The sequence below is a fragment of the Doryrhamphus excisus genome, chromosome 5 (genome assembly GCF_030265055.1).
Source record: "Doryrhamphus excisus isolate RoL2022-K1 chromosome 5, RoL_Dexc_1.0, whole genome shotgun sequence".
Classification (NCBI taxonomy): domain Eukaryota; kingdom Metazoa; phylum Chordata; class Actinopteri; order Syngnathiformes; family Syngnathidae; genus Doryrhamphus; species Doryrhamphus excisus.
The window spans coordinates 23,105,830-23,123,871 of record NC_080470.1 but is presented as its reverse complement, the minus strand read 5'-3'; the positions used below and the strand labels follow the sequence as shown (position 1 = coordinate 23,123,871).

At 41.0% G+C, this 18,042-nt stretch overlaps 1 protein-coding gene across 14 annotated transcripts in view; it reads left to right on the top strand.

The window, feature by feature from the left end:
* The first annotated feature begins 290 nt into the window (after positions 1-290).
* Positions 291-18,042, top strand: part of kif1aa (kinesin family member 1Aa) — a 49,617-nt gene continuing 31,865 nt past the window's right edge. For 3 of the 14 annotated variants that reach the window (XM_058072798.1, XM_058072797.1, XM_058072794.1), the window contains exons 1-17: positions 296-684; positions 1,744-1,916; positions 9,694-9,767; positions 9,848-10,030; positions 10,110-10,175; positions 10,274-10,452; positions 10,525-10,636; positions 10,704-10,781; positions 12,384-12,449; positions 12,537-12,554; positions 13,304-13,382; positions 13,502-13,580; positions 13,653-13,795; positions 14,798-14,836; positions 16,123-16,256; positions 17,587-17,666; positions 17,754-17,829. In XM_058072798.1, the coding sequence (XP_057928781.1) occupies positions 1,811-1,916; positions 9,694-9,767; positions 9,848-10,030; positions 10,110-10,175; positions 10,274-10,452; positions 10,525-10,636; positions 10,704-10,781; positions 12,384-12,449; positions 12,537-12,554; positions 13,304-13,382; positions 13,502-13,580; positions 13,653-13,795; positions 14,798-14,836; positions 16,123-16,256; positions 17,587-17,666; positions 17,754-17,829 (1,512 nt within the window). In that variant the 5' untranslated portion in view covers positions 296-684; positions 1,744-1,810. Of the gene's footprint in view, positions 685-1,743; positions 1,917-9,693; positions 9,768-9,847; positions 10,031-10,109; positions 10,176-10,273; positions 10,453-10,524; positions 10,637-10,703; positions 10,782-12,383; positions 12,450-12,536; positions 12,555-13,303; positions 13,383-13,501; positions 13,581-13,652; positions 13,796-14,797; positions 14,837-16,122; positions 16,257-17,586; positions 17,667-17,753; positions 17,830-18,042 lie in introns of all 14 variants that reach the window. The other 11 variants (XM_058072796.1, XM_058072795.1, XM_058072803.1 and 8 more) reach the window with 9 other exon arrangements.

Sequence of the window (18,042 nt, the reverse complement as noted above, 5' to 3'; positions counted from 1 at the left end):
CGTGGGTGGAATCAATTACAAGCTGGAATTGGCGCAGATTCTGGAAGATCTAGAAATCTTTCTGGAGTTATTGGGTGTAGCTGCTCTGTAGGAGTCCACAACTTCATACAAAGGGTGGAAAATTAGCATAATAGGTCTGCTTTAAGTATTATCTTTTAAGTTGTAACATAAAGGGAAACAAAACTAAATGATCATTTAGTTCATAATACACGAAGAAAGTTGAAAATTAAACAAAACAATAGAAAAAATGAGAAAACACCGAGCAAAGAGTCAACTTGATGCTATAATAAAAACCCCACGCAAATAAAGTACTGTAGTTTGGCTATGACGTATTAGCCGAAGTGCACACCTCCTCCCCGCTCTTCCCACCACCGCATTGATGCTGTTACCTCCCTCGGCGGTGACGTCATCGCCCGGTGGCAGCATCCTCAGTGAGAGGACGACGTGAAGGCGACACAACCATTTTGGACGCCTGAGGACATCCCAGCCCAACTATCAAGCAACACCACGCTGCACTGACACATTTCTTCCCGGGTGGACCGAGCACACCGAGCCTCTCTACTTCATGGCGGCCGGAGGCTGCTAGCAGGAGTCCGGGGAGGACGAGGAGGAGGCGAGGAGGAGGACGCGGATCTAAAAAAAAACGACGACGGAACTCCACAGCCCACACGGTGCTAGCATCACGTATGTACACTGACATTTGATATTATTCCTTTAAAGCTTGAATTCCACGCTGTGTACGGTGGCCTTTATTGATTGAGACATTTTTGGTTGAAATCTCCTGGGAGGACGTGGGCTCAGGGTGCGGCCATTGAGGAGGCTACCACTGCCCGACTCCAGGACACTTGTCATGTCTAAATAAATACGATTTCAAGCATTTAACATGGTCAGCTTCCAAAGACGGACACATTTACCCTGAAATATAATGTATCTCCGCGATATATATATATATATTAACATTTGAATGTTGCTGGGTTCTGTCATATCATATATTATTGGCACGAAACATGCATCAAAATGTTATTTATTGTTAAAATTCGTCCTCCTAAAAGCCTTAAAGCCACCCAGAAGGTGACATTTTGACAAGTAAGGGTACATTTATTAGCCTTTGTCACCAGCCCTTTAACAGGGTGGCCGCCCTATGGGCTGCATCGTCATCCAGCGTCCTTCTCTGTCCACAAAATATCACATTATGTTTAATCTTTAAACCTAAAAACACAATTGGAAGCCACATTAAACCCTTTTTTTTATTTTAACAATGCTTACTTGTGTACGTGGCAGCTAAATGACATAAACAAGATGCCACTCTTAATGTTGACCTGAATGCATTTCACATGAGTCTGTTTAGGAGCCACTTGTAGGAAGGAGGATGACTCAGCAAAAATGGGACAATGACGCAAAGTAGAGGACACACATGAACTCAAATCTGACAATAAATTTGTCAATAATGTCGTCATCCTGCCTTCCAACATGAAATGCTCTTCAATTTGATTGGCGACGATGAGTCACGCTTTACCATTAAAGCTCCAAGAGGAGACGGAGGCCCGGCCCGCTGTAATCCCAGGACGCAGACGCACATTTCGCTGCTGCTGCACTTCTTTTGTCGCTGGTCGCCGTGGCGGCAGCTGACCATGCACGCTCTTTCTTCCCAAGTTGGAGCCCTCCACTATTGTTCACATTCCAAGCAACCCAGAGGGGTCAAAAATATTTATATGTATTAACATAAATCCAATCCCTCCACAGAGCTCCAGTGGTCGAAAAACCCGGTTACTAAAGAGTGGGCACCCGGAGGTGCAAGGAAGGCAGCGCCATGGCCGGGGCTTCAGTGAAGGTGGCGGTCCGAGTCCGCCCCTTCAACTCCAGGGAGATGGGAAAAGAGAGCAAATGCATCATCCAGATGTCCGGAAACACCACCAGTGAGTACCACCATCTGTTTCTTGCAGTTGCAGCCCCTGGCCACAAGGGGCGAGGAACTGTTGTTGTTTTATGCTGCAGCCACTAACTAGGTTATCTACAGCCACATCTGTTAATGCCAGTGATTTCTGACCAGGCACTAATTATAGACCCCGCAAATGTCATCAATGTCATGGTCAAATGTTCAGAACTGCTAATGAACTGTTGCTCTGTCACTAACAAAAGTCAAAGCCTGTGAGTGCATTGAGAGGGGGGAAGGGGCCCGCAGCCACACCCACTGCTCTCTGTGAACAGAAATCGATACATGCTTTAGTGTGAGAGTATTCAAAAGTATCCAATAAGACTAGAAAAATTCAATAGCTTTGTCACAATTATTCATTGTTTAATGTTTATTCAAACGGAATAGGCTAGGTGGGCAAAGTAAGAAACCAAAAACTTACCACTTCCACATGGAATGGGAGGAGATTTTTTTTGCTGCATCATGACTTCATGCAGTGTTAATGTAAGGTCATGTTTTGTGTCATTAATGACGCCTAGTGACCAGAATACTACATAGGACTTATCTTTCAATTTTTTTGGACTGATAACGGGCTATAATCAACCATAAAGAAACGATCATTTATTCATTAGTTAATTTTTGACATACGATAGAGAAAGGTAGCGATGTTCGAAGGACGACTGTACTCGCTAAATATAGTCACAAAGTCGCTAGTTTGGCTACACTGCTCCCTCCCTACCTCCTCCCTTCGCTTTGGATGTGAATGGGCCCCTCCCGTGTGCAGGGCTTGTGTTGTGTTGGCGATGAGTTTCGCCAATCGTTTGTTGCCTCCTGTGGAGTCTGGAACCCATAATGTGTTTATAAGTGATGGCCAACAGGCAGCACCAAATTTATTTGCAGCAGTTTAAATTTTGAGAATGTACTAAAAACATTATATGTTTGTTTTTTTTTAAGGACACCCCGATCATAATCATTGCCGAAATTCATTTTTTACACAGTTTGGTGCTGATGAGGATTGTTCTGTCTGCGCAGAGTATCTTGGAATAAGAGCTAATGTTCGCCTCTTATGTGTGGATGTTTGTGTTGTGGCAAATAGAGCAAAACCTGAAGACTCATCAAACTAAAATGCGGTGCTATGAAAGCTCTTGAACGTTGCATTGTTGTAATCCGCATAATTTATGAGGGTGGATTAAGCCAACATTGACAGATTAATATTTAGCATCCATGCAAGAAGGTGAGAATGTCACATATTTGCCTGTGATTGCGTCTCAATAGCATTTCCGTGTCAAAATTGTGTCACTGAATGGGGAAATGGGTTTAGAAGAATTGTATTGAGACATTTTATTCTGACGCTGAGCTGCTGTAGCCAAACTTTTTCGAGTGAGAACTCACTCGGTCGGGAGGAGACACTCGATATGTCGTCTGCCTGGCAAGTTAAAGCCACCGTTTAATAATAGATGAGCCTTCTTGAAATATTTAACATTTGGCCTAATTTAGCACCCTCTACCCCTCCTCTTCATCCTTCCCTCGCCCCATGTCATGGGTGACTCGGCGATGAGATGCGTGGCATTCTTTTCCACCCTGTGTGACTTTTTGGTTTTTGGATGAAGTCTATTCAAACACTGAAATATTGCTGTAATGAACTCCTTACATTTGTCAGAATGATTATAATGGTTATTATAATCATAACAATAGAGAGTAAATGATGTAACAGTGAACAATGCAAAGGCAGGAATAATTTGTATATATACAGTCCTTAACAATACGTGTACAATACATCGCTGCTATTTGCAGGAGTTATCTGTCTAGACCAGTCGTGAATAGTAAAAAAACACAAGTAAATGAGATGGCCATTCATTTCTTTTTTTTTTTTATGCCACCTTACTCGCCGCCCCTCCATCTCCCAGCTATCTTGATGTTGACATTTTGCTCAGATTTTGAATGAACGTACGCAGTAAAAGTGACTTAAAGTGAATTATTATGTTAGATTCCTCCCCTGCTCACTTTAATTGCTGCTGTTTGCTTGCATGAAATGCATGGAAGCATACAGCATTTCAGAGCATGGAGGAGTGTAGCGTGCAGAGCGTTATGTTGTGGTATAGATAAAGATAAAGATATTTGAGCTGTAAAAAGTTGTGTCAAAGTGTAAGTTATGTTAGAAATGTATCTTTTTACAAAAAGCTATTTTTCTTCCGTTTCCTTGTTGGGAACTGCTATTTTCCTGAAACTTACCTATGTTCCACTGCTGATTACGGAATGGAAAAAGGTAGAAACAAACTTTTTTTTTCTGATGAATGATGAGAGTATAATCCTTCTTTTTGGTAGGTTCCATGTTTACACAGCAATAGAACACAATATTCTGTGTTCTTTGAAAAATTGTCTAAAATGGCTTATACTAAAGGGCTTGAATTTTGAAAAATGGCAGAGATTGAATGAGTTAATTGGTTCCTGACCCGACTGTGATTCCTTATTTATGAACGGAATTCATTCTTAGTTACAGCATAGAAAACCTGTTTACAACCTTTTAAATACATTTTTTGTTATTAGAGCCCTCAAGACATGAACTAACACAGCCTCTACACTCCTATTACGTAATATAGTGGACATATTAAGACAACATAAGACATATAAGACATAAATAAGACTCAGGTGCGTATGTATGTAGATGTAAATGTGTTCCAGTGCTTGGGGATCTGAATAGGAGGAGGGCAGGAAGTGATTTTAGGGGTTCAGAGTTAGCTTGGCGTAGGTTATGGCCACTACAGTTGCCCTTGTTGGGGGTTATTATGCCGTGAGATTGTGAGATCATTCAAACCTGCAATAAAGCCTGTTGTCAAATCTGGTGCTTGTGTGTCTCACCCAACAATACAGTAACATTATTGACATTATTCATTAGAGTGGCCAGGATGAGACCATTACTCACATAGGGGTAGCATTAAGTTGATACCTGAAATGTGGCATGTACACAGTCATTCCGGGTCAAAATTAACATATCAGATTTTAATGACATTTTATCTGCAGATAGATAAGTTGAAAAAGCAGCATTTTTACCTCATAGGATCATGGGAAATGTGACTACACTACCGACCAAGCTCTACGAGCTGGCAAAAACGTCAAGACCTTCAAATTTGGGTTTCACTGAATGGCTAAGAGGCTGCAGTGGTTAGCACACAGGCCTCACAGCTAGGAGACTAGAGTTCAATTCCACCCTCGACCATCTCTGTGTGGAGCTTGCATGTTCTCCCCGTGCATGCGTGGGTTTTCTCCAGGTACTCCGGTTTCCTCCCACATTCCAAAAACATGCTAGGTTAATTGGCAACTCCAAATTGTCCATAGGTATGAATGTGAGTGTGAATGGTTGTTTGTCTATATGTGCCCTGTGATTGGTGTGTACCACGCTCCTCGCCCGAAGACAGCTGGGATAGGTTCCAGCACCCCCATGACCCTCGTGAGGATAAGCGGTAGAAAATGAATGAATTTTTTATCAGACGAAAAGCTGTGTGATGGCTGGTTGAGCCCGAAATCAACAGTGCCTCTGCTGGTTGCAGGCAGGTTGTGCACTCCATTTCACTTTAACTGCTTGAAGGAGAGATTAAGTGACTATAATGCGCTTTATTGAATTGGAACAATTCATAGAAGAGTGTAAGTGTTTTGTGTATTTACATATAAATAGCTAAGAAGGAGCATCTTGAGGACAAAGCATGATGTTTCCTGCAGTCAGTGTGGAGTGGATGCCTCTTGAGTGTGTATATGTGTGTGTGTGTGTCTGGGGGGGGGCAGGATGTGAACGAGTTCATCGCTCGTACTGCTGTGTGGAGGAGTGACAACGACGGTGCATAAATGTCTCCTTGTCCTCTCGTCGCCTTGTCTTCTGGCTGCTTTGTTTGACGTGCCGGTCCACAGGCCAGTTCCCACACGGCTGCAGAATGGCAGTCATCTTGTTTTTTTTTTTTCTTTTTTGGGGGGAGAACTTCCCTCCCACGTTGAGATGGATTAAAATGCAAAGCACTAAGCAGAAGCTCAATGGGCCTCTTGTTTGAGATGTACAGTTTGCTTTGAGAGCTGTTTCTAATATTTTGACCCTCCAGTATGACAAGCACAATTGCACATTGTGTACCTAATAAACTGACAGGTGTATTATCTGAAGTGCGTTTGCTACCACATCCGTGTAATTTGTCCTCGCTCCCTCCATGACATGACCTGAGGGGCGGTCTATAAATGAAAAACTGACAGTGCCCTCATGGAAAGAAAGGACGTGCTCTGCATGCTAATAGCCTCAGTCCAACTGGCGTCACAGGCCGAGCGCAGTTACCTGACGTCAGTCCAGATGCTCATGGGAACGTCAGTGCACAGGTCACCTGTACTGCCGCTCTTCAGAGAAGATGTCCATCTCCTCATCTCATCCCGTTTTCTCCTGGATGGCTTCCGCCTACTTGATTAATTTAATTTGAATCCTTTTTTTACAGTAACTGGACTCTTTGATGTCTGACTGTTTGCATCCACGCTGGCAGAGTGCAGCAGTGGTTTCATTTAAGCAGTAAAGTCTCTTAAATGACTTAGTGTGCAGAAAATGACCAGCGATAACGTTATTGTCAGTAGCATGATGTTGGTAGCATGTCAAACGTGAATAAATTGTCATGCATTCATTTTTTTTGCTGTTCACTTCAATTCATTCAACTCAATTCAACATTTTGCACTTTCTGTTAAGTCAATTAGGTCAATTTTATTTTTACAATATTCCACGGGCCAATAAAAAACAAGTCTTGGACCTCAAATGGTCCTCGTGCTGCAGTTTGGACATCCCTAGTCAAATGGGTGCAAGATCATATGGTCATAATATTATTTGTATTGAAATATTTTAATAATATTAAACAGGCAATATTTTTTTAGTTCTGAAAATTGTGTTTAGATTCATTTTTTACCATTTTCAATATATTACATTTTTTAACATATAGACATGAATTCATATAATTATTTAATTATTTATATTTTATTTATTATTTTATATTTTATTATAATTTATTTATCTTATAATTATTTATTCAATATTGATTAATAATACTATATATAGATTCATATATTTAAATGTATATAAATTCATATATTTAAATATTTTAACATTGCACAACACAATACAATTTAAATGGTTATAAAATTACAATTATAAAATGTTTTTTATTATTGATATTATTTTTAGACCATATTAAATATAATTTGTTATTGTAATAACAAATGTCTATTTATAAAATATATTATGCGTTAAATATAATTATTTGTCACTTTAAAATAATATATATTGAAATAAAACAGCAACAATACATTATAAAAATAATTTTATTATATACATTATTTTTATTTTTACATTTAAAAATTATTTTTCGCATATTATCATAATAGTATCAACATTTCTGACTTGTTTCGCTTTACATTCTGACTTTTCAGTTTTTTGTAGGTTTATTTTTCTTTTTTCTTTTTTTAATAATATCCATGGGCCATAGGTCTCAAAGTAGTCAAATGCTCGCAGCCACTAGGGGGCGTGTGTGATGCCCCAGGATTGGTGTGATAAGCTATGAAGACTGTCCACTGTAAAGATCCTTGTTTCTTCACTGTTGCATCTTAAAATCACTTATGTACTTCCATGTGTGGGAATTACAACTTCTTAGCTAATTTGTGGATAAATTAGGAACAAGTTAAACTTTTTTTTTTTTTTTACTTTTTTTGGGAGAAAGTGAAGTAAGATTTGCTTATTGTAGGAAATGGTGCATTATATCTTACTGATTCTTGATTCTGGTGATGCTGTGACCAGCCACACGGCAAATGTATTTTAATTCAATCATAAGCACAGAATGGATAACATAACTGGATTACTTGTATTGCTGTACCAGTTTCTTCTAGCATGGCATGTCAGGGCCAGTAAAAGGTCATCCTCACTGGTGCTTATCCCTAGATGGAAACATCCTTTTTCACACTTATGCCAGCTTCTACTTAGTCGTTTCCTGCATCGACCTCCTCTGCATTAGCAGGAAGTTGTTCAGAGGAAACAGCTTATTAACTCACAGCCACGTAGGATGCTGCTGCTGCTGATGATGATGTCACAATGTTTACAGCAACACTCGACTAATCGTCAAATGACTACGAATGGGGATGGGATGCAAAGGTAAAGCTGTCCTAATCAATAAAAACCTGAGCTGTCCTGAAGTGTCTCCAATGTGATTTGTGTGAGCATCCGATGTCAACTTAGTGGGAAATGACATCGTCAGCAGTTGGTCATTGTCATGACTCATGATTAGTCATCCTCTGCGGTATTATTACTGCCTTTAATATTTTAAAAGAAGCTTTCAGTGTGGTTCATGGCTGCACACAACGATGCTTTATGACACCACTAAGCTATGATAAAGTGCAGCTATACAATAATATTGTTTAATGATGAATACCTCTCTGACACTGTCAATCAGAAATAAGTGTTATTATCTCTGAAGAGGCTGAATTTTTGATCCAGCTTTTGTGCGCTCGGGGAATTGACTCAGTCTCAGTTTCGGTTGTCTTAGGTGTTTTGCATCTCATTGGGGTCCTATCTTGTTTTGAGCATGTCTAGTCTAGGATATGATTTGTTGACTCTTTGAGCATGAAATTAACTGCTCGGAAGAGAGGCGAAGCGTCTTCTACGACAACTCGAGAACAGTCCACTTGCGATCGATTCAGTGCCCTGAGAAGTCCAGAGCAGTCCAGTTGATGGGTCAAAGACTAGATAGGACAACTTTAGATGGTGCTATCTTTACATGGCCCTATCTAGCTTTGATAGGACATCTTTAGATGGTTCTATCGTTAGATGCTCCTATCTAGTCTTTGAGTATGTATATTATTAGAGTTTTATAGAGTTTTACCCTACTGATGATTTGTTGCTGACTCTGTCCAGTCTAGTCAAGTCTTTGAGTATGATTTGTTGACTCTTTAAGCATGAAATAATGAACTTAAGAAGTCCAGAGCTGTGCTGTCTAGTCTTTGATTGAATTTTTTCCTAGAGATGATGTGTTGTTGACTCTCTAGTCTTTGAGCATGAACCAATGAACTGCTTGAATGAAACGTTTTCTAAGACAACCTGAGAACAGACCAGTTGCGTTTGCGTCTATTACCTGCTCAAAGACAAGCTTAAGACATCTTAAAGTGGTCCTCTAAGATTTGTTAGGACATCTTCAGATTATCGACTCTTTGAGCGTGTCTATTCATTGAGATATACCCTACTGATGATGTGTTGTTGACTAGATAGAGCAGTCTGGAGCTGTCCTATCTAGTCTTTGAGCATGAACTGATGAACTGATGGGGTAAGACAACCCGAGAACAGTCCGCGAGTAATTCAATGCCCTGAGAAGCCCAGAGCTGTCCAATCCATGCTCAAAGATTAGATTGGACATCTTAAGACGGTCTTTGAGCACGTCTAGTTTGAGTTTTACCTTACTGATGTGTTGTTGACTAGCGTGGACTCTCTCTGTAGTCGTTGAGCAACGACTGCTGAATCCTACTTGGGTGAGAGGCCAAGCGTTTTCTAAAACAACCTGAGAACAGTCCAGTTGCGATCGATTCAACACAATGACCTGGATGAATGAGAATATTCCCAGACAAGCTCTTGTATTGGTTCACATTAGATCGTGTTGGTGTACAAAATGTGTATACTGCATAGGTTCAGCACTGAAGACGTGCACAAAGGACCTCAGAACTTGACACTGGCTTCGCTCTGATCCAGTTTCACTCCGCTGACTTGCCTTCCTTGTCGTGTCTTTCAGCCATCATCAACCCCAAACAGGCCAAAGACAACAAGAGCTTCAACTTTGATTATTCCTATTGGTCCCACACCACGGTAACACACAGACCTTCTATAAACTATACATTGAATACTGAATATTTACAGTTGACATTTTGGTTGGTTGTTGGCACCAGCCGGAGGATGCGAATTACGCGTCTCAGATGCGCGTCTATCAAGACATCGGCGAGGAAATGCTGCTGCATGCTTTCGAAGGCTACAACGTCTGCATCTTTGCCTACGGCCAAACGGGCGCCGGCAAGTCCTACACCATGATGGGGAAGCAGGACGTCAAGGATCAGCAGGGGATCATCCCATTGGTAGAGACGTGGAGATAAATCAGCAATTAAGATCATTAAGGATGAGGTAAATTAATCTGTGTCATGTTCTTCCTTGCAGCTGTGTGAAGATCTGTTTACCAAAATCAATGACAACACGGACAACAGTTTGTCCTACTCTGTGGAGGTAAAAAAAAACCCTGATTTAACCTTCTTTGATCAAATCCCTTTTCAATGAAAAATAGGCCTGCTAAGCAGCTTCAGCTTTTTATATATTGTCCATAGGTAAGCTACATGGAGATCTACTGTGAGCGCGTACGTGACCTGCTCAACCCCAAAAACAAAGGCAACCTGCGAGTGCGAGAGCATCCTCTTATGGGACCCTACGTGGAGGACCTGTCTAAGCTGGCCGTCACCTCCTACAACGACATCCAGGACCTGATGGACTCTGGCAACAAGGCCAGGTGATAGCGACCTCCCAGCCACAGAAGCTCCAACTCACAGCAGACTGGCTTACTGTGAGTCTCTCTCGACAGGACTGTGGCCGCTACCAACATGAACGAGACCAGTAGTCGCTCCCATGCTGTATTTAACATCATATTCACTCAGAAACGCCATGACGCTGATACTGACAACACCTCTGAGAAGGTATACGGTTTATGAGCCGATCATGAGAGTCGCTTGTCTTCACTGGATGTCAACATTCTGCTTTCAGGTCAGTAAAATCAGTTTGGTGGACTTAGCCGGCAGTGAGCGAGCAGATTCGACCGGGGCCAAAGGGACCAGGCTGAAGGTGGGGAAAGTTGTCTTGTTCAGGGATTCTCAAACCAGGTGCTATGAACAGTAGGTCTTTGGAGTCTCACAAAGTACAACAAAGCCAACAAAGGAGAGAGCAGACACCCTTAACTTACAAGGGAAAGTGTCCGGCAAGATACCTAGCATGATTTGTGGTAGGAAGATATGGGTCTAAGGCAGGGGTGCTCATTAAGTCGATTGCGATCTACCGGTCGATCGCGGAGGTGGTACTGGTCGATCGCTGGTCGATCGCGGCGTGACATTAAAAAAATATCATCCTAGCATCAATGCCGTCACTTGATTGATATACAGGGCAGCCATTCAGATGACAACTGAATGTTGCCCTTCGGGCGACCAATCAAATCAAACAACGTCTCTAAGTGCAGCAGAACTTACGATGTCAGCCTATCATCCATCCCCGTTACTTGATTGACATACAGGACAACCAATCAGATGACAACTGAATTTTGACCTTTAGGTCACCGCTCATGCGTAAACAACGATGCAAAGTGCTAAGCTAGTCGGCGAATTGCGTTAGATTTTAAGCCCTCGCTAAAGTTTATGGTCACTAAAATGAGTGAAGGAGCTGGACCAAGTAAAAAGGCAAAAACTGGACCAAGTAAAAAGGCAAAAACATATCACTTCCATACGGAATGGGAGGTGGACTTTTTTTTCACAATGTCTTTTTCGAAGTGCGTTTGCCTCATATGCCATTCCACCATCGCAGTACCAAAGAAGGGAAATGGGGAGTAATGTGGAGGTAATTACAAAAAATGTTAATTGTTAATTATGTGTGTTTTGCAATATTGGCTCATTTGGTTATGTAAGGTACATCAACATACATTGTACGTACAAATAATCCTCAATACATTTGAAAATAAATACATGTTTTGCATTTTTGTAGTGGGTAGATCATTTTGACTCGGTCATTTTAAAAGTAGCTCGCATGCTGAAAAAGTGTGAGCACCCCTGGTCTAAGCGATAGATAGTCATTAATCTGTTCCAGACGGTCCGATTAAGCTTGAAATGTACGCTAACCAAATAAATTTTCCCATCCTAAATGGTAACACTAAACACTATTATATAGTTTTCCAAGCAGAAAATGCATATATATGATGAATGGATGGAATAAAACATTTAACGTCACTTACATTGATGGAAGTCTTGATTGTTGTCGGTTATTAAGAACATCGCCTAAGGACATCACCTTTGAGTTATTGTTTGAGTGATCATCTTCTTTACCAACATGCTGGCGCTAGCAACTTTCTTTGGCTTCTCGGTGGATTATTTTGCAGCCGTGATCAATAAGAACAGCAGGTTAGTTAGCAAAGAACAACAGAGTCAACTGCTGATGATGTCATAGAAGAGTGAGCTGATTTCCGGTTCCTGTTTTCACATATTAGCAATAGGATGCTAACAAGGACGTTTCATGACGAAAATACATTAAGAACACAGTTGGACTCATGCAGTGTACTAATAACGCGACAAGACGCTGCGCTAACCACAAAATGTACGGAAACTATTTGTGCGTACATTAAGTACACTAAGTTTTGCTCACTAACAAAGATATGGCCTCTTTGTCTCTTATTCTCTGTTACAGGAAGGAGCTAACATTAACAAGTCTCTCACCACGCTGGGAAAAGTCATCTCCGCTTTGGCAGAAGTGGTAAAAAAAATGTTTAATCCGCAGTGAAAGATACATTTGATTGATGTGGCATGAACGTGCTCATGTACATACTCTGTTTCATTCTAGGACTCTGGCCCTAACAAGGTAAAAAAAACTCTTTACACTTTTGCACAATAACTACGAGCAAACAAAGATAGAAAAATAGAGTAATTGCACAACAAAACAACAGCAAAATTGGAAAAATCTGCAGTAATTTTACAAGAATAAAGTGAAAATATTGAGAGGAAAAAGTTATTTTACAACAACTCAAAATATTTTTTAAAAGTTGTTGTATTATGAAAATATCATATAAAGTTGTAATGTTATGAAAAACAGAACAATTAATAAAGTTTTATTTTATTCCTTTATGAAAAATTAGGTTGCGAGAAAAGCTATGTTGCGAGAATAAAGTTCAAACATTAAGAGAAAAGTTAAGAGAAATAGGTCACAATTTTACAAGAATAAACATTTATAGCACAGAAACAAAACAAAATAAAGTATTTTTTTCAAAATTAGGTGGGGGGGTGTATAATGTATCATATTATTAATAAAATATATAATATTACAAGATGAAAATGTATGAAGATTATTGAAGAAAGTGTAAATATTTATAACATTTAAAATAACAACTAAAATGAGAATAATAAAAATAAAAAAGGGGCACGTGTACACTAATAATCAACTTTTCCACCTATATCACAAAGCTGAGATGTGTTTTTTTCTTGAAAAAGTTCTTAACATAGCAACACTCTTTACAAAATATCCTTGGGTGGAGAACATTTAGACACTCCTGTGATAAAGATCTTTAAGTCCCTTCACAGAGCTAATGATATATTTATTTGTCTAACACACAGAATAAAAAGAAGAAGAAGGCGGAAAGTTTTATTCCCTACAGAGATTCCGTCCTGACCTGGCTACTGCGTGAGAATCTTGGTAGGAATCAGCAAATCTCAAAACACTCTTAGAGCACTTCCTTTATCCAATTTATTATTATTTATTATTTATTATTTATTCCAATTTACTCCAATTAATTGATATAACACGTGCGCCAGGTGGGAACTCTCGCACCGCCATGGTCGCCGCGCTGAGCCCGGCTGACATCAACTACGACGAGACGCTCAGCACGCTCAGGTAGAGAGAGTAAGAATGGCATCTTTGTGCTACATGCAGTAGATTGAATGTTTGCACGGTTTATATTCGCAGATACGCCGACCGCGCCAAGCAGATCCGCTGCAACGCTGTCATCAACGAGGATCCCAACAACCGCCTGGTGCGCGAGCTGAAGGAGGAGGTGTCCCGCCTCAAAGAGCTTCTCTTCGCCCAGGGCCTGGGTGACATCATTGAGAGTGAGGATGCTTTGACTTACCGTGTGATGACATATTTACAGCCCTGCCTTGACGAGAGCATGAAATTGTGGCTTTTGCCAAAGGGGAAAGACATTGGACGATTATAAAGAATCTTTGAACCTACAGCAATTGGTTAACATGTATGCATATCATATTGTAGCGATACAAGCATTGTGTATGGTCCTGAGCTGTGATTCAGGGGTTGGGCTACAGGGGGCAGTGTTTCCCACAGGACTACAATCTATCTACGGCAGGGGTCGGCAACCTTTACTATGAAAAGAGCCATTTCACCCACTTGCCCACTAAAGAAAAATAGCCTGGAGCCGCAAAACGTTGTATGTTTAAAACAACATTGGAGGGAAAAAAAAAGACGAGTTGGAGTACTCTTGCTAGTACTGGAGATAAACTTTTGTTTTTAAATGAGCTCTAATTTATTTTTTAGAATCGTCAAATAACTCATTAATAATAATTAATAACTCAAATAACTCAAAGTATTACTCATTTCCCTTCATGTTAACCTGTCAGAGAGAACTGGATAGCATCCTGTCTGCTCATTCAGTCACCAGTCAGAACTCAGTCAGGATGCATTCATGGTCTCACACAAAGTTGGATTTTTGTAAACTCATAACAAAGACGTGCATTTTCACCACACGGGTGCTAAAAAATATTAAAGCATTGCAAAGGGAGCCGCAACAAAGAGGCTGGAGAGCCACATGCGGCTCTGGAGCCGCGGGTTGCTGACCCCTGATCTACGGGATGGGTATTAGTCTTTTTGATCCTGAATTTTCAGTTTTTAGACTGAAAAACTGGACAGTAACAGAAATCGGCCACTCTTACAGCGAGGCTGCTAGTGCTAGCCACTGTAAACTAGCTAATAACTCACTTGCATGCACAAAAAGGTAAAGAAATTCAAGTGAAACGTGTGCATCAATCTGTGTTTGTCTTACTCTCTCTCCTTCTCCCTGTGTCTCTCTCTCTCCATCACGTTGCATCACCTCCAAGCATTTCGAGGGTCTGCTGCGGAGATCGAGGGTTTGAAATGTGTGTTTTCTGCCTCTTGCATTGTGCACCGCGCGTGCGCTTCCTGCGGCCGCCGAACTGCAGCTTTTTGTGCTCCCTGCTCACCGCCGCTGCATCGGGAGCAGAATTGTTTATTTTGATCTTTTTTTGGTCTTCACTATTATGATTGTTGGCATTATTTTCTCATTCATTTTTGCTGGTTTCGTTCACCCGGAGGCCAAAAAGGTGTTCTACCGAGTACTCGGATAAAGTTTACGAGCGGTCCATAGCAGCACATTCAGTTATAATAATAATAACAAATAAATGAATAACAATACAATACATAATAATACTACCGTATATATTATATGTTGATTATATGACTACCGTATAATATATGATCAAATAGGGGCTGCACGGTGGACGAGTGGGGTAACAAGTAGGCCACACAGTCAGGAGATTGGGTAGATGTGGGTTTGAATCTCCACTTGGGAGCATGTTCTGCCCGTGCGTGGGCATTCTCCAGGTACTCCAGTTTTCTCCCGCATTCCAAAAACATGCTAGGTTAATTGGCGACTCCAAATTGTCCATAGGTATGAATGTGAGTGTGAATGGTTGTTTGTCTATATGTGCCCTGTGATTGGCTGGCCACCAGTCCAGGCTGTACCCTGCCTCTCGTCAGAAGACAGCTGGGATAGGCTCCAGCATAACCCCGTGGCCCTAGTGAGGATAAACAGCAAATTTAAGCATCATCACTATTACACAGTTAATGCCAATTATGGTGTGTTAATTGCAGGTCATAGTTTGTGCAGTGTGACAATCAGACGCATTGTAAGCAGGTCAGCTTTTCGATTAGATGTCTATGAGTCACTCCTGATGTTCTCTGCGCTAATCAGTCTTAAAAATGGCTGGCTTTTATGTTTTATTTGTCGTACTGATTTGTGCTGATGCTTGATACAGGAGAATAAACGCTTGTCTGAAGCGGCAGATGAGCGTTTTATTTTTGAGTTATATTCCGCAGCTTGTCGATGTATTTTATTTGTGGCTTAGTCATTGTTTTTTCATTTTTTTGTTCTTTGCTTTCTGCTGGTGCTGCCCTGGCTTGTCGCATCGGAGTTGTTATTATTAGGTCTATTGAAAGCCTCTTCTTTTTTTGTGTCTATTCTCTCTTCTCTTTCTCATCTATTTTGTTTGCTCACCCCCCAACCCCACTTCCTGTACACATAAAACCCCCGCCTGGCCGCCGGCCCTGCCGACAGACGTATCCGATTACGAGAACAATAACAATAAAGGCCAAGCTGTCAATCAAAGGGATGATCTCTCCACAGTGACCAACGCCATGACGGGCATGAGTCCCTCCCCGTCTCTGTCCGCATTATCCAGCCGCGCCGGCTCCATCGCCAGCCTGCACGACCGCATCATGTTCAGCCCGGGCAGCGAGGAGGCCATCGAGCGCCTTAAGGTGAACACCAGACAGCACTTTGTCATTACACTGGGCTTGGCGGGGGCGGGGAAATATACAGCACATGATGTTGCTGATTTATATTTCTGTCATGACAGCAATTACAAAAATGACTACTTGACCCCAATCCAAGTGGGGCGGAACGGCCATATATGAAAATGTCGGCTTTAGAGGTGACCCACTTGTAAAAAAAGCACACAATTAAGGCAATACTTTTGCCGGGAAGTACTTTCCACGCCGACCAGCAAATTTGCAGAAATCCATGAGTAATTGATACGGCCATAAAAATTTGCACTAAAAGTGACTTTTGTTGTCATTTCAGAATCTGTTTCAAAACCTTTCACATCTCTTCAATTGCCATTGTTCACTCGCAAGCTTAACTAAGACAGCAAAATGCATAATGCAAGTTTAAGCAGTCAATATGCCTCACATGATATCAAATGTATAACTACTCACCACAAATGAATGATAATGTTAAATGATGAATGACTATCACTAAGGTGCATTCAAAGATATAATTAAAGCATAAAATTGTGTGCTTTTCTAACAGTGGTGCATTTATGCTGTATAGTTGTCCCTCATTACCTCGCAGTTCAAAATTAATTGATAATAAATAATTCTGTTTTGTGGACCCATGTGACCTATTACTCAAAAAAATATACTTACGTATTTAAGCAAGTTGTACTGACTGTATTCACCTAAATTAAACGTTTCAAGCATTAAAATGTCTAAATGAACTCTAATACAAATGCAAGGCAGTTGAAGCATTGAAATTGTGTATGTAGTATTCTACATTGGCCACTAGGTGTCGGTGTTAGGTGAAACGAGGACCAGGTGTAATGAACAGAAAAGACATTTATTGCAGGTTTATTATGCATCTCACAACGGGCACAATAAAATAACATAATAATCATAACAATAACACATACTGCTTCCCTAGGGAACGCATTTACTGTGACACAAACGAGCAGGAGTTTTATTTACATCTTAAATATTGACTCTTATTATGTCTGCTGTGTTGGATAATACCAGTGTAAAGCCATTTAAAGCCGCCATTAGAATACATTGATGAGACACATAGCCACAATTACAAATAAACTGCCTTAAACTGCCTTAGCTACTAACAAACATAACTCGTGTGTGGGTGTGTGTGTTATGGGGGGGTGCTCACAGCAGGAAGAGGGCAGGATATAATGCTTGAAACACATCGCTTCACCAAATAGATGGATTGACTTCTTCAAAATCTTTGACTTCCAAGATTTACTGTCACGCTTTGGCCTAGAAAATATTTTTTGTCCACTCACTTTGTCTTCTTTTGTGTAAATGTCAGGAAACAGAGAAAATCATTGCAGAGCTTAATGAGACGTGGGAAGAGAAACTTCGCCGCACGGAAGCCATTCGTATGGAACGGTGAGCTCCTTTTTCTTCGCAGACATAGACAAATGAGCGTGAAAGAGCGCATGAACGCCTCAACGTGACTGTGATCTTCATCCACAGCGAGGCCCTGCTGGCAGAAATGGGTGTGGCCATGCGAGAGGATGGTGGCACAGTCGGCGTCTTTTCCCCGAAGAAGGTAATCAGACATGTCTAACGTTCCATCCACCCAACTGCTGTAAGCCATGACAATTAAATGCCTCTTTATTCAATCCTAAGCCATCTGACAGCCACAGAAAGCCCCAGGCTGTCTTTATAGACACTGTTGGGCTCTTTTCCCCCAATGAGGTTTGTAGCTGGGAAGTGTTGAGTGTGTCTCCTTCTGCGGGTGCTTTTGCAGCTCTGACATTCG